At 46.1% G+C, this 21,929-nt stretch overlaps 1 protein-coding gene across 3 annotated transcripts in view; it reads right to left on the bottom strand.

Moving 5' to 3' along the window:
- The window catches only part of ESYT2 (extended synaptotagmin 2), a 64,121-nt gene that overhangs the window by 22,938 nt on the left and 19,254 nt on the right, over positions 1-21,929 (bottom strand). For all 3 annotated transcript variants that reach the window (XM_074315021.2, XM_074315019.2, XM_074315020.2), the window contains exons 4-13: positions 19,659-19,735; positions 16,018-16,090; positions 15,689-15,778; positions 8,595-8,650; positions 6,183-6,303; positions 4,894-5,070; positions 3,851-3,933; positions 2,396-2,444; positions 1,198-1,287; positions 697-792 (exon numbers count right to left, since the gene is read on the bottom strand). In XM_074315021.2, coding sequence (XP_074171122.2) covers positions 697-792; positions 1,198-1,287; positions 2,396-2,444; positions 3,851-3,933; positions 4,894-5,070; positions 6,183-6,303; positions 8,595-8,650; positions 15,689-15,778; positions 16,018-16,090; positions 19,659-19,735 — 912 coding nt within the window. The remainder of the gene's footprint in view (positions 1-696; positions 793-1,197; positions 1,288-2,395; positions 2,445-3,850; positions 3,934-4,893; positions 5,071-6,182; positions 6,304-8,594; positions 8,651-15,688; positions 15,779-16,017; positions 16,091-19,658; positions 19,736-21,929) is intronic.

Here is a 21,929-nt window from a genome sequence, read left to right as displayed (position 1 = left end):
GCACCTGGGGCAGTCATCTGACCTTCAACAAAACTGGCCTTTGACACAATGAAATAAAGCAAGAACGACCATCTATTGAACGAGTGAACAGGCACTCAAAACATTAGAAAGACTGTACGTTTATCGTGAACACTCTGCCCCAAGCAGTGGGGTCAAGTCTGGTGCTGGGAATCTCAGGCAGCCTCAACGGGGCGGAAGGCGTGTGATCTCCTCCCCATCACAGTCCTGACCTACAAGAACTGTATACAGGTGTTTTTCTAAGAGCAAACCATTCTGATGCAAGCCGCAGAAGCCAGCCGCGTGTGTGACAGGCCACCAGGGGCAGCGCACAGCACTCTCGCCTCCCACCACTGTCCCGTCTTCCCACCCCGATGAACTCTGGGTCCGTCATCAGAGCTGTCTTGTTTTATTCCCATGCTAGATGGAGAATAAATACTTTAGGCAACTAAATTCTAATATTTAGTGATTTTTCTACAGTACATCTTCCTCAATTCCTAGGGAGTTGTGGGAACCTCCTCTGTGTTGGCGATTCCTTCACAAAACACGTCAGAGGAAGGTAACGCTGAGCATCCTGAATGATCAGTAAGATGTACGAGCAGAAAGTCACAGTATCCCGCCCACTGCCACTCGGGCTGGAGTGAAGAGAAACCAGCAACAGGAATGAGCACCCCCGGGAGTCCCCACGGTGCTACCTACCGGAAGGTTCCTCGCTGAATCCAAGTACAAGATCAGCAAGGAAGAGGAAAGACCGTCGTTGGCTGGGCTTTTGTCGGCTCTGATGTCTGTGAGCACCTATGAGGAACGGGAGGAAAGCCTGAGCAGGCATGTTCCCACAAGTTTTACACTCCTGCGGCCTGGCCATGCCTCTAACGCTCAAGGAGACAGGAAATATGGGAAACCAACCATCTACTATCTGTAAGCAGAGGGAATGAAAACGGACATCTTTTAACGGCAAGACTACCAATGGCTGAATGAAGCTCGCAGGCGACCTGCGGCTCTCCAAAGCCCACGAGGCGGTACAAATGACCCGTGAATCTCTGAAAGGGTGCCCTGTCTTGTATGTATTCTGACACTGCTGCGCAGTGACTTGCAGCACAATACTCGGAAAGGTCGCTGCAGTCTCTTCACTGAGGAGCACAACACGATGTGCACTGACCCCGGCAGGGCCAGGGGCGGCCAGCCGCTCGGGTCACACACCTTGTCCAGGGCGGAGGTGTCCGGCATGAGCGTGAGCCATTCCAGCTTCAAGTGCAGCTTCCCCTTGCAGACCTCATCCAGGGTGAACCACTGCAGGGAAAAGCACAAGTTCAGCAGAAGGCCTGAATCCACACTCAGGTTACAGTCCCCACCAGAGTCACAGGCGGTTCCGTGCGGCCTCAGCTCTCAGATGCTGACGGACCAAATCCCACCACAGCCGGCTCTGAGGTCCACCCGCTGGACCACGCACAGCACCGCCCACTGCCCGAGACCATTCTCAAAGCTTTCCAGTATTAACTCACTGAGTTCTAACAAAGCTCCATGAGGTGGGTGCTACTTCATCCCTAATTTACACACAAGGATTCAAGCGCCTCCCAGTACTGTCAGGCTTCTGGGTACAGACTTGAACAGATTTTGAGACGTCATTCATAGGAAGACATCAAGCCCAAATACTAATTTCAGTATCAAACAAGTTAGCATATTTGTTTTTATTCTTCATTATATACCAGTTAACAAAACAATACGCAGCTGTTTGAGTTTCTAAACCACAGAGCGGGTCATCAAAGAGGGTCCCCACACACTGTGTGAAGAGACTGCTCTGAGTGCAGGCCTGTGGCCCCCCCGCAAGGGGATGCAGCAGGCACTCAGCTATTTCCCTAACAGATGCCACCGAGCTTGCTGCTCTGCAAGCAGGATCGCAGCGCTCTGGTCAGCCGTGCTTTACCTGCCAAATCTTCCCCACCTTTTTGAAGCCACCACCATCTTCTCCTTTTTTGTACTTTTTATTTGGATAGCAATATCCTGCTGGAAGTAGTTTGCTTCCTGTCACTTCCCACTGCACTCACAGATGTCTTCCTGTGACAATCTCCCACTGACTGCGCTGGCCAGCTCTGCCACTAACGCCAGCTGTCTCCGAATGCCCATTTTTAGGGAGCATCTCCCAGGCCTCTGCCCTGACCCCCCAAGGACAGCACGTGCCCGCCTGAATCAAGGCGGCTTGGGCTGGTATCTTTACCACCAGGAGGTGCTCAGTATATACTGTGTGACTGGGCTCTTCAACCTATTTCTCTTCCCTTTGCTGTTACTAGAAGGCTAAGCTCTCAGCCGGCGAGGAGACGCTTCCGGAACACCCTGCAGGTGGAAGCAGCAGGTCCTTGCCCGTGCTCACTGAATGGAACAATGCTCAGAGAAAACTTACTTCATCTAACAGGCGCTCCTTCTCAACTTCAGTCAGATCAATCATAAGACTGCAGAAAGAACAACACAACACGTTAGGACACACTAACAGATGTCTCACAACTGAAAAAACCTCAGGCATTTGTCTATGAAAAAGTACAAAACGCTACCCGGTGTATCAGGAAACAGACTTCTCCCAAAACCTTTCTCCAGCTTACAGCCAAGGGTGTGAAGAGGGGTGAGGAAAAGAGAAGGGTTGAATTTCTGGCAGGTCAGAGCACTCAATCTGGCAAAGCCGAGGCCAGACCTGTAAAAAGGCTGGTCTTCCCCACAACGCGTATTTACAATGTGCCAAAATGATCAAGACTAGCAGCCCTCGTCTAACATGCTCCTGCAGCTCAAGTACTCGACCCTGAGTGAGGCCGTTACCGCCTTCCCCACCTGGCACCGCACTCTGCACCATCATGTGCCTGGAGCCCCAGTGGCCTCTCGCTCAGCATGTCCAGACAGCCTGTTCCATGTCCGCTGAATAAGCCTGTTCCACTGCAAAGACTGAAACCATCCCCAGAAGCCAGAGCTGACAAAGAATGGTTGCCTGTGTTTCTTGTAGCCAGCGACCCCTCCTCTCTGCCCCTCTGCTCTGTCTCACGTGAGGCCCTCGCGTCTCTTCCCCGCCCTGTTACATAGTCTCCTGGTGATCTGCCAGTCTCCAGTCTCCATCCAACAATCCATCTACAGACTGGTTTTACTAAAATGCAAATTAGATCTGTTTATTGTCCTGCTTTAAATCTTTCCGTTGCTCCTTTATTAAATGAATTTTGAAGTCACAGCGTAACACACAGGCTACTCTTGATGAGGCCAAACCATCCAATGCCATCTATTCCTGTATCTTTTTTGCCAAAGGAAATTCAGTTAAATGTAAAGATTAGGTTAAAGTGGGTTTTTTTGCTTTTTTTTTTTTTTAAAGCTCCTTTTTTCCTTCCAGTTGTACTGGTTGTTCAGTTGAAGTAAACAAATCAGCGTTTATTTTTTCAGCGGGTAGGCACAATATAAATTACTACCTGCCCCAAAAACCCCAACAAATTGAAAAAGTTTAAAAGCCCTCTCTACTGTCTAGCGCGAAGCTGCCCGCACGGCAAGAAGGCCGGGGACACACGTGGCTCCTGAGCACTGAAAATGGGGCGAGCACAACTCAGAAGTGATCTTTAAATTGTGTTTAATCAATTTAATTGGAATAACTCCATGTGGTTAGTGACTGCTGTGATGGGACACAGATATGGAAGCTTTCTTTCTCTTACTTAAATGTGCAACTTATTAGGAATAAAACACGACTTAGGAAGTTTAAGGTGAAACAAATGTCCAAGAACCATTTAAAAGTACATGTGCCACGTGCACGAGTAGGTGTTCGCCGTTGTAGCTGCAGGAGGTCACCCAGAGGAAAGCGCGGCCCGTGGTGCTGGCGGCCGCGAAGCGTTACCTGCCGAGAAAGTCGTCCTTGTCGGGGTCCTCATCAAAGAGCTCGATCTCCAGCTCCTGCCCAGGATGCTCGTAGACCAAGGCCTGCAACAGGAACGACTGGCGATGAGTCCCGCTTCGGCTAACATGGTCATCTACTGAGCGTGATCATTATAGTAAGTAGCACCGTGCATTTCTGGATTTTTCTCCAGCGGTTAAGTCCTCGTAAAGCAATCACATTGTCTCAATGTCCAACCACACACACTCCTCATTCGGAAACATGTGCCCACATAGTAATAGTCTGGTGTGTGTGTTTCCAGTGGGTCAGTCTCAAGGACGCCCAAACAGGACAGCAACACAGCCTGGTGCAGGCCCCACTCAGAGGGTCCTTGGCGAGCCAAGTGCCACAAATGCCACAGCACCGCTCAGAGACTGGGGACTCTGGCCACATATGGGACTAGGAGGAGGAGACACTGTTGGAACGTGAACTGCACTAGTGCCCAACAGTTTTGCAAAAGTGTGTCAGTGATTTCAAACACATGTAACTTCTGTGTAGCAATCCCACCTTGACGAGCTTTATCTGGGGAAAAGGTGGCCAGTGAAGAAAAATCCATCCACCTTTCACTTGCACAGCAGCGGCTATAAAACTGAACCGAACAGCCAAGGCCTCTCAGGATAAAGAAATGACAGATCGACTCAGTCAACGGCTATCACACATGGGGTCCATGTACATTTACTGACATATACAGATGTCTGGTGTATCAAAAGAAAATTTACAGAACAGTACATCATCTCATTTTGCACATGCATACGTGTGTTGGAACAACATAAGTATTTTTCACATTAGGAAAAATATTTTCCCAATTATTATTGTGATAGCATTATGTAACTAAGGTTTAAAATTTTATGTGCTGGCCTGATAAGAATGTTGTGAGTGAGGGACAGAAGGCGCAATACTTTTTAAAGATGGGAAGTTAAAGCAAAGAGAACCAGAACTGCTGCCTAAATGAACCACATTCGGGTGCGAGTTGGGGACAAAGCCGGCGGCAGACAAGACGTGCTTACCTCGTACACCTCGTTCCACTTTGGACTAAGGTTCTCTTTGATGACCTTGCTTTGGAAGATCTGGTTGCCAACTCGAATAACTCCATAGGGGTCTGACTTCCCCTTGACAAGTCCCCTCAGATACGTGTCCTTGCCCTGCAGATCCTGAGCTTCAATGAAGTGTATGCGCAGAACGCCCTGGAAAGCAGGGGACAACGGGACGATGGCTCCCCAGCTCCCCTAGACGACGACCGCTGGCTGCGTGCTGCCCGTCCTAAGAACACGGCACACGGGGAACAGAACAGAGACCCTCTCCTCGTGCAAAGCAGCAGAGTGAGCATGTAAAACCTCTGGGGACAGTGCTAAGGAGAACCAAAGCAGTGCAGGACGACAGGGTGCGAGTGGGACTGTTCAGACAGGAGGGAGGAGGTGTGGGCTGCTAACACAAGACTTCCCCCGGCACAGGGCACAGGGTGCAGGGCACAGGGTGCAGGGCACAGGGCGCAGGGCACAGGGCGACTGCTCCAAGAGCCCAAGGAGCCAGGCTCGCACAGGGGGCAGGAGGAGGGCAGATTACATAGGTCTCGTGGGTCACAGAACAACCCTGTCTGGGTTCTTCCGTAAGCAACACTAAAATTACAGGAGGTATCAGACCTGCTACTGAGCCCCCAGTATGCACTGATCATTCAATTTCTAGAACAACCCTATGAAGTACTGACATTAATCCTGTTTTACAGATAGATAACAGAAACTTTGAAATACATACTATTCATAAACTCTCAAATTAGTTCTCTCTTCCTAAAATGTGTGAGGGACAAAATAAAAAATATTTGCTCATATTTCTTTCAAGGCAAACAAAGGCAGTAAGGTTGTCTTTCGGTAGGGTGGCATTCTCCCCATAAACCCTTTTTAGAAATGATGGGGTAATATTCCTGACCACTCAGCATAGGAAGAGATACTCTTTTCTATTCTCCCGTGTTCTTCATTCCATTCTCAGTCTGAGAGAACACCTGTGTGCCCACTGCTAACATGAAGCTGTTACGACTCACGAGAACAAATAGTGTGGGTTTTCTGAGACGCTAACTAAGCTGTCACCGCGTCCTTTAGGACATGAGCTTCCTGGCTGAGGTCTGGATGCACACTAGCCACCTCCTACGGAGAGCGGCGGACAGACTACCTACTGCACCGAGATCCACGGGGCAGGGTCGCTGCTAGGAGAGAACTGGTAGTCACAGGAAGTGACAACACCCAGGGACGGGACCGTGCCTCCATGGCATGCTTAAGTGCTAACAGAGGCTGGGCACGCTTACCTTTGGTATCGGGAACCGCAACTGGGCGATTTGGACTTCGCTGACAAGAGGAACAGTGATTCGATTGGGAAGCACCAGATAGTTTGAAATTATGTCCAAAATGATAGTATCTGATAAGCCACTGTTAGATGGGAGGTAAGAAGAACACGGGTATCAGACATATCAGCGCTAGTTATCGCACCACAGACATGACACTGTGCCCCACTTACACGACTGAGACGTCTACTCCCCAACACAAATCTAAAACCAGCCGTTCACCCCTTTAACTGTGACACTGCTATGGTGACCGTTATGTAGGGTTTATCCTGAGAACAGAAGTACTATTCTGGCTACATTTCATACATGCTTACATACTTTCTCATTGATTTAATACTAAATAATGAATATACATTTCATTAAATTTCTATTTTTAACATGAAATATTTCAAATGTCCATAATATTTCAGAGAATACTGTAACATCCATTTACTCTTTCCATGTTTATCATGTTAAATTTCTCTTGTGTTATAAACGCATAGCTCCCAAGGAAGTAAAAGATTTACAGTTTATTCTCAGTTCCCATTTTACATGGGTACTAAGTACTGGAACAATTTTGCAACACTATGTACCACTGAAGAGAGAACTAAGGGATATGGATAAAAATGTGGAGGCTAAAGAAACACATGCACTTTTAATGTTTTTGCCTATTCTTTGGGGTAAATGTGAGAATTAAGTAAGGTGCACGTGAACACTCTTAAAAGCATACCTACTACGAGGTGTGACAAAAATTTACAGTGAATGTTTAAATTTAAAAAAAATTATTACAGTAAAAGACACATTGCCATTAATCCCGCCCCCAACCTGATCATCAGAAACACAGGAATTTGTTCATGGCTGTGTGGACAAACGGAGGTCAGCCCTGGAACTTGCTGGAACTAGTAGTGGGAAAAGGTTCCTTTTTGACTGAGGTTGCTCAGCTTGCAGAAAAGAGGCTAGCAGCTGCTAGCTCATAGCAAGAACTGCCGGGAAACAAGGCCACACAGAGAGGAGCAGAATCAAGAGCTGGACAGAGAGACCTCACAGCATCATTCGGACAACACCTGGCTGTGTCTGAAGGCACCCCACAACACTCCAGGCTTCTCTCAGCGGAATGTGTGGTTGTCTTGTGCGTGGCTGCACCCCACCCCAGCACTAAGATCAGGGCAGGCTCAGAGCAGGTGCTCAATCCCCACTTGTGGGATAAATGAGCCAACTGTCTCCAAGAAACAGTATTTCGCCACTCATTAATTTACTTACTACCAAACACCACTTGAGCTGGGGTTGTTGTTTGCAACCAAGAATCTTAGTGAACATTGTGACAAATCTTTTAAGTTGTCATTTCTTTCCAAAGATCTTTGAAAGAACAGTATTTTTCTATTCCACCACTAAACCACCGTACCCAAAAAAGACCTTTATTTTTAGCACTATGCCTCAGTTTATTAACGTCCAAATATTCCCAAGAATGAAACAAAATAAAGTTCTAATGGCCATTTCAGGGGCATAAACAAATACACAGGAATAGAAAAAACAGACCGACACCAAACCTTCCATAATGTAATTTCTAAGCTAATTTAGGCAAAAGAAAATTCACAGATTTGCAAAGTACCCACTAGAAACATATGTAACTTTAACCAATAAGTAATGCATTTTAACCTTCCAATACAATAGTAAAACCAGCAAAAGCTGGTTTCGAGGCTACACTGTCAGAATCTCCGGCTTGGCAGTGACTGACAGGTGTGCTGTCCACAATCTCCTCCTGTCACGTAGGACAGATGTACTGTGACACACCTTCTCTCCCAGTGGGGCTGTGCCCTTAATGGTTTCGTAGGCCCACTGCAGACAACCTCGTGCTGTAGACCCTGCATTGTACAGGCTGCGGAAGGGGCTCCGGGACGATGCACAGCCTCAGGCTTCTCAGGCCCCCACCGCTCCCAGGTCGAGCACTGCCACTTACGCTCCAAGGAGGAATGGCCACAGCTCGAAAAGAACCCGGAAAGGGCTAGTTTTGAAACATAATGTTCACTTTTAAAGTTTTATTTTTTTCTGGGAAAATAATAAAAACTAAATTTAAAAACTAGTTTGTAGGACATTAAAACGCTACTACTATTCTAAAACACCAGAAATTAAAAACTGCTTCATAATGAACAAAACGTAAAATGCAGGGTGAGTGACTCAGTCTGAAGTCCTAAAATCACTGTGCTTTAGCGCATTTGGGTCCAGCGGTCTCCGACGTGGTTGTGAGAACAGAACCCAGCCTGCAGTCTGTTCACTCAAGTGTCAGCTGAGAGTCTGCCTGGAAGAGACTGGCCTTAACGCCCTGCATTGTTTCCATGACACTGAGAATGCACATCACACCATCAACAAGCTAACCACAGGACATGGCATCATACTTACTTCAATCCAGGGATATCGAGAAGATTAGTCAGTCCTGTCCAGTTAATTTCTAAAAGCTGTTTTTAAAAAAAGGACAAAACATATTAAATATCCAAATAATTTCCAATTATCAAGTGAAATCATACAGGTTTATTTCTCTGTTAACATAGTACTGCCCCATACCTAGTTTTTCACTTTGTGAAACAGCAAGGCCACCGTCCCTTGTTGGTACATGAAGAGCTGCCTGTTTTGTTTTTTTGATAATGTCCTAGTTTTCTCCAGTAAAATCATATAATAATTTATATGCCCACACTCCTACGGACGGGCACTTAGAATACCTACAACTTCTCTTTTATTAAGTGAATAATCAGTGGGTTGTGCGTGCGAACGGGAATTTAAACAGGTAGGTGTTTTAGTCAAAGATACAAGTTTGTTTTTTTTATGTTGATAGTTGCTACCTAATTACCCTAAAGAAATACTGTACCAATTTATATTGCCACCAAAAGTGTATGAAAATGTCCTTTTTTTATACCCTCACTAAAAAGAGATATTAAAAAAGTCCATCTGGCAGTTAAAACATGGTACTTTATCACTGTTTCAATCTACATTTTCCTGATACTCGTGGAATATGTTCCATCCATCCATTCAATATTTGTTATTTGTTTGCTCATTTTTCTAGTGGGTATTTATCCCAGAATAATCCCTGCATAATTGGCCAAGATTCCATTAAGTGGATGTGGACAGGTAAAAACTACTGATTAGAAACACCACTTTTCCTATCAAAATGTGTACTGCATATAATAAAATTCCTCATGTTTATATTTGCAAAGAAATGCTAATTTCACAGGAAACCGCATGATCTCAATGACCCATGTGGCTGGAGTAATGAATCCCGCTCAAGGTCCTTGGAGAAGGGGATGGTTATAATAAGTATCAACTAGAAGATTAAGGTTCTTTGGGAAAGACCAAAACTAAATAGCAACAATTTTTTGAAGTCCTGGGAGATTATGATTTTTCCGCGTAAAAGACATGAGATCTAAATCTGCATGGCTCACGTTAGTATCAACGCCTGCTTCCCCTCACTCCCCTTTGGAAGACCAGGCCTACAAGCAATGACCACCCAGTGCAACCACACGCCCGTGCACCCCGATTATCATCTCTGCATATATTTTTCACTAAGAGGAACCAGCGATTCTGAAGAAACAGTAGATTCCAGGCCTGTAGCATCTTGGTGAATCAGCAAGCTTAAGGAAACATTCCAGGACTAATGAGAGGCCCTGCCAAAGGGCAGGTCACCTGGAAGGGACGCCACCTAGAGATTCTAAACTCATCAGGCGACAGAGGGCCTGCTCGCATGACCCTCATCAAAATGACGAGATACCTTTACATGCTGCCCAAGTTCAGAGAAACAAAACGCCAGGGAGGCAGATGCAGGCTTTGTGAAGACCAGGACTCAGCTGGGTTTGAGAAGAGGTCTGAACGCCAGAAAGAAGGCCCCCAACGCAGGGGCCCCAAGTTCAAGGCCGTGAGCTGACACGACCCTGAGCACCAGGGAGGCTGGGGAAGAGGAAGCACCCAGAGCAGAGAGAGAAGGGAGCAGCGAGTGAGAGCAAGCGAGTGTGTGAGAACGAGTGTGAGCGTGTGAGAAGGGGTGTGTGAGTGTGAAAATGAGCATTGTGAGGACAAGTGTGTAACCATGTGAGTGTGAGAACAAATGAATGTGTGGGTGTGAGAATGAGCGTATGACTGTGTGAGGACAACTGTGTAATTGTGAGAACATACGTGAGCGTGTGAGAGCAAGTGTGTAACTGTGGGAGTGAGCGTGAGAACAGGTGTGAGAATGAGCGTGTGAGAGCAAGTGTGTAACTGTGGGAGTGAGCGTGAGAACAGGTGTGAGAATGAGCGTGTGAGAGCAAGTGTGTAACTGTGTGAGTGAGCGTGAGAGCAAGTGTGTGTAAGGGGTCTGAAAGCTGAGTCTGGAAAGCCCGCCCAGGAACCCAGGGAGGAATCCACCAGGAGGGGCAAGAACGAGAATGAGACCCCGCCCCCTGCGTCTGGATGACTAAGATCTGCTTCTGGAAACTGAAGAGCCAGCGAGTCTGTCTGCAAAGGCGGGAAGTCACCTCTTTGGGCTGCTCCTCTGAGAAACAGAACAAGTGACGGTCACACTTCACCTGGAACAGCACGAGCGTGCCCGTGTATGTCATGAAAACCACACATGCGCGTCACCCTCTGCGTTTCCATAATGTGTTGTGTGATGGACGTAGTAAAAGTTAGAGTTCAAGTACTGCTGCAGTACAGAGTATGAATCACCTGGGAAGTCCCTACGACTACAGACCGGTAGCCCCCACCCTACTCCAGCATTTCTGAATTAGTCGGTTGGGCTGATGGTCAAGGTCAAGAATGTTTTCCTTACGTTTTAAAGCTCCTGGGACTTCCAGCTTCCACTTGGGATGAGGAAAATGGAAAGAACATCATTCTCGAGTGCACAGGACACCTGAGGTGACAGGGCCACCAGCCAACCTGAAACCCTGCCTGAGAGGCAGTTTTGAGGGGAGGACGAGGCCACCACTGGGCAGGTGACACGATTCCAGCTAGATCCTAACGGCTGAAGGCCACGTGTGGGTGAGCCAGCATAAACCCTTTGCAATCCAGACACGCGGGGGGCCTGAGCCGTGTGTGCTCGCTGCAAAGACTGGGAGCTGAAGGTAAGGAAGAGACTGCAATGTGGAACAGAAGCCCTGGGGAAGGGGCTCACAGGGAAAGGCCCACTGCCGCTGGGCGGCCGGAAGGGAAGACGACATCCTGTGTGCCTTGGGGAGGGCAGACATCACCCCAAGCTGTGGCCATGAGAGACCCCCGATGGCTGGGTCAATACCCACCTGCACAAGACCCTCCAGAGACAAGGGCAGGGTCACTGTAAGAGCCCCAAGGCCCAGGACGGGCCAGGACTACGCAGAGCTCCCGTCCCTACCCCTGGGACGGGAGAGACTGTCCAAACCAGTGACAGCTCTCAAACTACAGATCCAAGAAACCCAGAGAAATCCATTAAGATCATGTAGAAATTCTAATTATATCCACATATTGCTGGTCACATATGTATAGATGTATTATTGAATAATCTACTTATCCCATTTCCAAAGTATTTTCATGTGACATATATTTAAAAATAAACTCATAGTTTTTCTTTAAAAAAATAAAAGAAACCCAGAGAAGACCTGGCAAGATAAACATCCCCAAAGCATCTCGGTGATGTAGTGTGAGGTGTGGGTCTGGGACCTTCCTCAGGCCGGTGGCCCGTGTGGACCTGTCCGGCCCGCCTGCCTCTCCACCTCATGGCCGCCTCCTATGCAGGGCCGTAGGCTTGGCTCCTGGGAGCCTTACTCAAACACTGTAACCTTCCTTCTCCCGCCGCTCTGACCAAGCTGCAACAGGCAAGGGAAGGATGAAGGGAAGGCAGGAAGGCTCAGTGTCCTCTGGGAGTACTGGCAGCCCTGATTCTGGCACGTGGGCTGGAGGACAGAAAAGCTGGCCTCAGCGACAGAGAGGAGAGCAAAGGAGTGACAGCATGAGAGGCAGTCACGACGGCTTCAAATTCCACATTGCAGTCTCTTCCTTACACTTAACTGCAGCCCCTGGGATAGGCTTCATGAGCCACCAACATGTGCTGTTTTTATTTTCACTTAAAGCCCCTCCTTTGCAGAAGGTACCTCAATTGCTGGAGTCCTAGCTAACAGGACTCAGTTTCTTTTCGCGATTGCTCTAAAAGGGAGACGTTACTGCCACCATCTGTGGTCCAGACTCAGGATACATGTCCTCTGCTAGCTGAGCACCTCCTCAGGATAAACACTTTCCGAGCAAGCACCACCCATCTCCTGGAGAAGTTCTGGAAAGGGCCTCCTACACAGGCTCTAGCCCAATCGGTACTCTTAGCATAGTTCTAAGAAAGACCTGAGGACTCTGAAACACCCCTGTGAGCATATGCCAGACTGATTCCAACTGCCAAGTTAGCACGAGGGAGTGGCCAGGGCCACGGACACGGCCGAAGGCAGACACTGGTTTATTCTGGCTCCTGCCAGAACCTGCACCCAAGCCCTGTGCTCACCAATACTTGGCCTCCTGTGTTGGGACCCCACCAAAATGCTAAACCAACATGAAGGAAAATACTTAATTCCTTTAAAATCTGAGCACTTGTACGTGCCTGACATTGTACTAAGTGTTTTACAGCCACTGAAGTTTAATCTTGTGAGGTAGGCATTGCTGTAATCACCATGTTACAGACGGGGAAACTGAGGCTTAAAAATGTTGTTCAAAGCACATAGTGGGAAGAGAAAGAACCAGGGGTGGAAAACCAGGTTGTCTGACAACCGTCTGTCACTTAACCGTCACGCTATACTGTGCTCCAAAAGTTCATCATTTCAGAATTTGTTTTAGTTTTTTAATAAACAAGTAGCACATTATCAAAACTAATCTGAACAAATCAACAAGCAGGAAAATGTGTAAAGGTTTCATAAAGGTCTCTGACACTATGCTTCTAAATCATATGGGTAATCAAAAAAGAAAAGAAAAAAACCCCCAAATCTCTCCAGCTGTATATTTCACTAGAGTGAGAAGAATTCCTTGGCAGCCAGCAGTGAATTCTGTTGTCATATTTTCCAGTTGAAAGTAACTGAAAAAAATTCCCTTCTCTCTGAGGCATGTTTGGTGACTTTACTCACCATATAAGGAAATGAATGATTCTACACTTTTCACAGCCTCATCCTTCTCTGCTGAGCACTGAAACTTTGTTTGGAAGTTAATATTATGATGTTATTTTTAAGGTAAACATACCTATGGCAGATCCACACTAAGTTTTGAGGAACATGTGGATTTTGTCCCATTCTAAACTGAAAAAAAGAGGCCTTTCTTTAAATTCTTAAAAAGTTTACTGTAAATTAAAAATATGTAGCAATTTGTTAAAGATCAGGTTTTCACACCCATTAATGAAGGTACTTTCTTAAACATACTGGCTTTTAAACAACTTGTATGTGGGGAAAAAACATGCATTTAAAATCATTTATGAATCTCCTCATTTGTCAAAGTTTTAATAAATTTCATAGCTTTTGAATTGTACCATGTTGTGTGTACAGTGGTCCCCCCTTACCTGGGGGGGATCCGTGCCACGACGCCCAGTGGATGCCTGAAGCCACGGATAGTACTGAACCCCATATATACTATGCTTTTTCCTATATGTACATCCCTATGATAAAGTTTAATTTATAAGTTAGGCACAGAGAGGGATTAACAACAATAACTAATAATAAAACAGAGCAATTATAACAGTAAGAGTTACTTGAACACAAGCACCGTGACAGCGCGACAGTCCATCTGATAACCAATACAGCTACTGAGTGACTAACGGGCAGGGAGCGTGTGCAGTGTGGTGATGCGGGACAAGAGGGATGAGTCACGTCCCACGTGGGATGAGCAGGACAGCACGAGACGTCACTGCTGCTCAAAAAGCCACGCAACTTAAAATCCATGAACTGTTTATTTCCGGAATTTTCCATTTAATGTTTTCAGATCATGGTTGACCATGGGTAACTGAAATTGCGGAAAGCAAAACCATGGAGAAGGGGGGACTACTGTAGTTCAAATACATTAAAAATAAGCCCATTATTTAAGCAATAAAAAGCAAATGGAATAATGTCAATATTAACAGAAAGTGATGACATTTAAGCCTTCTGTTTTTATGCAAAACAGTACCACGTGTAGTTTGACCTACATGAACCCACATTTTAAAAACCCGACAACAGTAATTTGTATTAAGTTATTTGAATCAAATTATACACTAAATATTCCCATTTGAAAATATACATGATGTTAATGGCACCTCCAGAAAGGGCACATCAAAGATTATAAAAATGGCATCTAATGGAGAAGTGACTGAGAAACAGACCGATTCATCCATCAGACACTGAACTGTACAGAGACGGACGTGGTGTGTCTTTCTCTGAGTTAGCAAGGAGTGTGCTACAGCCCACAGGCCTATCTGGGCGCCATGGGAGTGAGAAGGGAACCTGACACCTCTGTCCTGGGAAGGGGTGACACAAAGGGCCAAGATGGCATTCTGGGAAAAGGAACAGGTGAGGGATGATGGGTCGGTGCGCTCCCCGGACTGTCTCTTCTCTGTGGCTGGAACTTGGGACGCCTCTGGGGAAGTGCCAGGACATGAGGCTGGGAGAGAACCCTATCGAGACCACGGCAACTGTCTGCAGGTGAGAGTCAGCTGACACCTGAGGGTCAGTGTGCACCTTGTGAAGATGGCCCGCCCTGTGTTGCGGTCTCCTGAGGACAGAGCCAAGGCAGGGCGCCAGTCAGAGGCTGCAGGAGCCCGTGAGAAGGAGCCACCCAGGTGAGAGGGAGGATTCTAGATAGGAAGGGTATTTTTGTTGCCTTACTTTTGTGGCTAATAAGTATTGACTACTTATAACAAAAATGGAGTAACATATGTATGTAACAACGTAAAACGTTAACATTCATTATGGGTTATCCAAGTGTTAGAATATAACTCAATCGTAACATCTTTATGACTTAAAAGCCCAGTGCATAGCTGCAGACGCTGCACGGGAATGATGGCAGCCTCTGTCAGGGGGCGAGGAGGCTGCAGGGGGCGTAGGGCGAGAACAGCAGCTCTGGCAGACTAGGCTGTTCCAGGAGAGGCTCCAGCCCCACTGGTTTGTGACATGGACAAATGAGACTCTCAGTCCTGGTCAGTAACAGAAACCATGTCGTGTTTACCGACAGCAGTACGAGGAGTAAACGAGCTAGTGTCTATAAATATCTATAAATACTCAGTGATAGGTGCTGGATGCCTATTAGAAACCTACACTTAAAAAGAAGTCTCTGTTTTGCAAAAGTTCTGTAACAAACGTGGCATTTTTATAGTAAGGAAAAAAAGTTATCTATCCAAGGAAATGGAGCCATCCGTCAGGGTCTAAACGAGTGTGAGCACGCACAAGACTCACACGCAGAAAGGGGAGACAGAAGTGAGCCAAGGAGAGAGCTGCCTCTCCCTTTGGAGCCCTCTCACCTCAGTGAAGGGGAATGTAAGAACAACCAGAACCTTGACTTACTGGCTTCCTGAGGAAGAAGATGGACAGGGCCCCCACCAAGGGCATGTCTCCAATCAGCGGCTCCAGGATCACCCGCATTGTACCGTGAATCTAAATGGAAACGGGAAACCAGAACATGTCACAGGCAGCCACTCCAAAGGCCATTTCCTGATGCGAGGAGATGCCCGCCTGCCTGCATGACTCAGCATCTGACTTCTGGTTTCTCAAGTCTAACCTACAGATAAAAACAGAACTTCAAACAAATTCCGACTTCATTAACACTTCACAATTTTCTTTCTGACCAGAACACTGACAATTTTAGAAGACTATGAAATTAAAAGAAAGCTTACCTGTATGCTTTGCACACCGGCTCTACAAAAATATCGCTTGATCTCCAAATCAATCTCACAATTTCCTACAAAACTAGCAAAGAAAAAGTTCTGTATTACATTCTCTTAGTCACCATTACCAGACATACAATCTGAAGAAAACAATAGTAAAGCAGCCCAAACCGGGCTGTCGGCAAAGCTGTGAACTGTGGTCCATGTGGGAGCATTTCACCTCTGGGGTTGCACCCGTCATGGCTCTGATGGGACACGCCACCTGCCGCAGGCTTAACTGTTACCAGTGCTACTTCCCAAAGTGCAATGCTGGAGCAGTGTTATGACGGGATGTAGTTTTGATTTGTTTTATAAACAAATGTATTTGTTTAAAACATAAAAAAGTCTAGCTCTATTTCGCCACAAGTAAAGTTTGCACCTGCGCTCCCCCGTCCTGGGAAAACTACGTAGCAGAGCTCCTGCACTCCGTGCCATCAAAGGTTAGAAACGGTGTGCCTGAGACATCATTTGACTCAATGATTAAGTCATTTCAACCATTAACATGAAACAAACATGAATGTAGTGGGATGCTGAATGGAAGGCTTGCATCTATTCTTAATATAAATGTGAAGTGTCAACTAGGTTTTGGGTGGGAATCTGATTTGACCCCCACCTTGACTCTGGATGAAAGATGTCACACTCCTGCCTGAGAACATGTACGGGCAGCTTGACAAACGCTGGAGAGAGTGTCTACGCACACGAGCAAAATATTAACAAAGGCATCTGGGATGAAATCCTTCCAACATTCACTTTCCTGGTGTTAAGGTTCTTCTCCCAGAGCACGATTCTCTGCCTAGTTTGGAAAATCGCCAATAATCTATTATAAAACCATCTTGACACGTCCCTCTTCTTCACCCTAAGACTTGATCATTGTATTTCTTAATGTCTTTCGATCACTCCTTCCCCAGCTCTACTGCCAATAATGTAGGTAAGGTCTTTGTCTGGAACACACAAGACAGGAAGATGCAGGTGTTTTCAGACCTAAGTGTCTGAACAGCACAGTCTGCGCCTGTGCTTATCACTGAAACCAGGCGAGTCCGACTGCATCTGCGGAACGGCAGCCATGAACTGACACATGCAAACATTTGTGTAACGAATGCGTGTGAAGTCCTCCCTCGGTGCCAGGGCAGAACAGGCGCCTACCTCACGAAGCTCACACCAGCCAGGTGGAGAGCTCGTCCAGGGTGCAGCTGAACTAAAGACATCGTGGGGCTTCCTCTTCTGCTCCTCTGACGGCAAGTGTTCACACTAGTGCCAAATGTTTTAATGATGCAGATTTTTACACATAAGATCATTACAGACAGTCTGTGTCCTTCTCTAAAATGAAGGGAATTAGTACTACCTGTGTCCATTTACTATGTTCACATACTTTAGAAACTCAAAGATGACCTTAGAAAATAAAATGATCCTCAGTCAAGGATCAAAAAAAGAAAAAAACTGAGCCATGTCCACCAGTCAGCACACTTCCGCAGTCGCCCTGTGAACACAACCATGTATCAGGCCTAGACACGTGCAGGAAGCCATGAGCAAGGGCACGAAGAATGAAGACAGGAAACAAAGAAAACCACCTTTTTCATGCCAGCCATGGCATCTGGCATCTGGCATCTGGCAGAACCTCAATGTCTTTTTTTTCCAATTCTGTTTGTGATAAAACATACGTAACAAAAAATCCACCATTTTTAAGTGTGCAGTTCGGGTGTCTTAGGCCTATTAACGCTGTTGTTCAGGCATCACCACCATCCATCCCCAGAGCTCTTCTTCTTGCAAAACTGCAATTAAACTGTCCCCATTAACCACTAACGACCCACTCCCTCAGCCCCCCGTAGCCACCATTCTACTTTCTATCTCTGAATCTGATTACTCTATAATGTCATATAAGTGGAATATACAGAATTTGTCCTTTTGTTTATTTCATTTAGTACAATGTCCCTACGGTTCATCCCTGTTGCAGCACATGGCAAGATTTCCTTCTTGTTAAAGGCTGAATAACACTCCATTGAATGTATACACTTCTTCCTTATCCCTTCATCTGTCCATGAAGTGTCGTAGCCGTTGTGAATGCTGCTGCTATAAACACGGTGCACAAGTATCTTTGAGGCCTTATTTTCAATTCTTTTGGGCATATACCCAGAAGTGGGGTTGCTGGGTCATGTGGTGATATGTTTAAGTTTTCGAGGAACCTCCAGTTTCCCACAGCCCCTGCACCGTTTTACATTCCCACCTGCAGTGCACGAGGGTCCTAATGTCTCCACATCCTCACCAACACTTGTTCTTGTTGTGGGAGCCTCACAGGAGCCATCCTCATGGGTGTAAGGTGGTATCTCACTGCGGTTTTGATCTGCATCTCCGATGATTCGTGAGGCTGAGCATCTTTTCATGTGCCTGTTGTCCATTTGTGTTCGTCTCTGGAGAAAGGTCTATTCACGTCCATTGCCCATGTTTCAGTCAGGTTATTTTGTTTTTTGTTGTTGAGTTATAGGAGTTCTCTATATAGTCTAGAGATCAATCCCTTATCAGGTATATGATTATAGGGATTGCATTGATTCTACAGATTGCTTTTATTGCTGACACTTAACAGTATGAAGTCTTCCAAACCATGAACATGGAATGTCTTTCCATTTATTTATGGTTTCTTTAATTTCTCACAGCAATACTTTGTAGTTTTCACTGTATGAGTCTTCCACCTCCTTTGTTAATTCCTAAGTATTTTATTCTATTTGATTCACTGTAAATGAAATTGTTTTAATTTCTGTTTTGTTGTTCATTCTTAGTGTATAGAATGTAACTGATTTTTTAGTGTTATTTTATATTGTTACTTTGCTGAATTTGTTTATTAAAGTTTTAAGAGGATTTTTTGTGGAATCTTCAGGGTTTTCTACATAGAAGATTGTATCATCTGTGAACAGAGATAATTTCACTTCTTCCTTTCCAAACTGGATGCCTGTTATTCCTTTTTCTTCTTACCTAATCTGCCTTCCATACCCTGTGAATAGAAGTGGTGAGAGTGGCATCTTGTTTTGTTCTTGGTCCTGGAGGAATAGCTTTCAGTCTTTAATTGAGGATTTTGCTGTTCCTCATATATGCCTTTTACGCTGAAGTGGTTTCCTTCTTTTCTAGTTTGTTAAGTGTTTTTATCATGAAACAGTGTTGAATTTTATCAAATGTTCTTTCTTCATCAACTGAGATGATCACGTGGTCTCCTTCCTTCACTTTATTCATGTGTCACAGTGATTGATTTTCACATGCAGAACAATCCCTGCGCCGCAGGAATGAAGCCCACTTGGTTGTGGTGTATGATCCTTTCAACACGCTGCTGAAATGAGTTTGCTATTATTTTGTTGAGGATTTTGGCATCAATAGTTATAAGTGATACTTGTTTATAGTTTTCTTCTGGTGCTTTTAGTTTCTCTCATTTCACATGTTTTAAGAATGGCAATTATCTAGACTATTAGGAACTGAGACCCAGAAAGTGAATAAAATTGGGTCTTCATCAAGAATTTGGTCAAATCCAACCAAATAGCAGGGAAGAAGTGTGCTCATTACACCCTCCATCTTATGGGTACAGCTAAGTGACATTAACTATGACAACTGTAATACAGATATAAACTTACCTAATCTGAAGGTCCAAAATAATCTGCCTTTTGTCCACATTTTCAGTATACACCTTAACACCATTGATCCTGAGGGGCTGAAACAAGAGGTAGCTTATTTTAAAATGTAGGGATGTTAAAAGAAAAACAAACCAACAAACCACGAAACCTTTCAATAGGGCACAGAGCAGAAGAGAACAAGCTTTAGCATCGGGAATGAACACTCTGCTTTCACAGCGTCCTAGTAGGTGTTTCACTTTTGGTGTATTATTTAACCTCTGTTCCTCAGTCCTGTCGTCTGTGAGATGACGAGAACACTGGGGTTGAGCTCACGACGTTACTGTGAAACTCCAGGACACAAGGAGAGCGAGGAGCTTCACACACTGCGGTGTGCACTGAGTGCCGAGTGACACAGACAGTGCTTCGGTCCGCCCATGGAGTCGTGAGTCGTGGGGGTTTGCTCCTTCCCAAGCCCCTCAGCCCTCGTCTCTTCCAATTTACTTTCTCTCTACTCTATGCTGACTACACTTTTGAAACATAGCCTCCTTTCATTTTTTCATCTTTTGTAATTTTTCATTTCTTAAGATTTTCACAAAAATGGGACTTCTGAGTGTATCAAAAATACTAGCTGGAGATATAAATTATAATTTCAACCCCTAACACATGACATAGGGTCTGAATCAAATGACTCTGTAAAAAGAAAAGGCAGATTACAATGAATGTTATACTTCAAGGACCTGCTTATAACATCATTTCAAAACCTTTTCCCATTTATGAATTTGAGATCATGTCTAAGAAAGTTCTCAACATCTGAGCATTAAAAACTCAAGCTCAAGAAATACCTGCCCTTTAGTCGCTACTGCTTACTTGGACAGTTTGGATGCGCTGAGATCTGACCCTCAACAAGCTGCAGGATGACACTCTGCATCTTTCTTTGGGAGGCTGCCCTCCCTACTGTCCCAGGGTCCCGGGCTTTCCCTAAGGGGACCAGCTCAGACAGTACAGACTGATGACCACAAAGGACATAGTCAGTTCACTGCAGGGACAAGAGAAGGTGAGCTCAGGACAGTGCTCTCGTTCAATGTGTGGCTTTGAGAATGCGTCCTTCCTCTAATGCATCCCTAGATGGCAGGCTGGAAGCAGGGAGGCCAGCCCCACCCCACATGACCCAGCAGCACTAAGGAAGAGCCCCCGAGGGCCCTGAGGGACTCAGCTCGGACACCCACGTGGACGAAGCTCAGGGCTCTGCAGGTCCTGGTGTCCGCTGGCACCTGGAAGGTGTCAGTGCCATCCATACAACGCCCCTTCACTGAGTCAGCTCTCCCCCAACACTCTCACTGTATGCCACTGATGAGCTCAGTTAAAGCACAGGGTGAAAATCAACGAAATCGTCCTAAAGCAAACCGGCTGCGCTCCAAACTCTCAGCCTCCACCAGCAGGAGCAAGCCTACATTGGGGGTAGAGGCCTGCAGGCTACAGCTGGCCTCTGGCTAAGGATGGTTTTTACATTGTTTAAGGGGTTGTGAAAAGAATATGCAGGAAAAGACTTTACGTGGATGTCGAAAACGGAAATATTTCCTGCCCTGCGCCCTGCATCACGCCCACACAGCACTCTAACTTGTATCCATCTGCTGCCACCATCTTGGCTACAGAAGGACACAGCACGGCACCTGTGCGCTCACCGCTGGCACTGGAGGACACAGCCACGCACCGGCGTGTGCCCGCATCGCAATAACTGCAGGCGACAAGAGCTCTGGGCACAGAGACCGCCTCCCACCAGGGAAGGTGACCTGGAGAGTGTGGGTGGGAACGGACCTGCCGGGACAAACACAACACAGCAACCAGGTCTCACACGCCTCAGCCGTGTCCATGAAAACCCCGCCAGGTGAAGCAATCTCACCTGCGCCACATGGTACCGTCTGGCTCTGCCGTAGGGGCACTGCCTGTCAACTGCGGAGGGTGATAAAGTACTGGGCTCTGCACATTTATTAGGTCCATAAAACAATGTTACCTTAGAAACTAATACAATGTTTTATGTCAACCACACCTCAGTAAAAAAGTCACCTTAAGCTGTTGCTAATTATAGTCAACAGTGACTTAAAAAATAAAAAAGGAAACTTGCTGTGATTAACTAATTTAGATGTAGTCCTGAGACTTTCACCAGAGTGCTATTAGGAATAGCAGCTTTCCTTGGCACCTACAGGCAGACCGCGGACACACTGCGGGTTTGGTCCAGACTGAACGCTGCAATAAAGCAAGTCACGTGAAGGTTTGGGTTTCCCAGTGCCTCTA

This window comes from Rhinolophus sinicus, chromosome 8 (assembly GCF_057876585.1).
Source record: "Rhinolophus sinicus isolate RSI-liver-muscle chromosome 8, RSI-T2T, whole genome shotgun sequence".
Classification (NCBI taxonomy): Eukaryota; Metazoa; Chordata; class Mammalia; order Chiroptera; family Rhinolophidae; genus Rhinolophus; species Rhinolophus sinicus.
The sequence above is the reverse complement of the archived record's forward strand: the minus strand, read 5'-3'. Positions and strand labels throughout refer to the sequence as shown.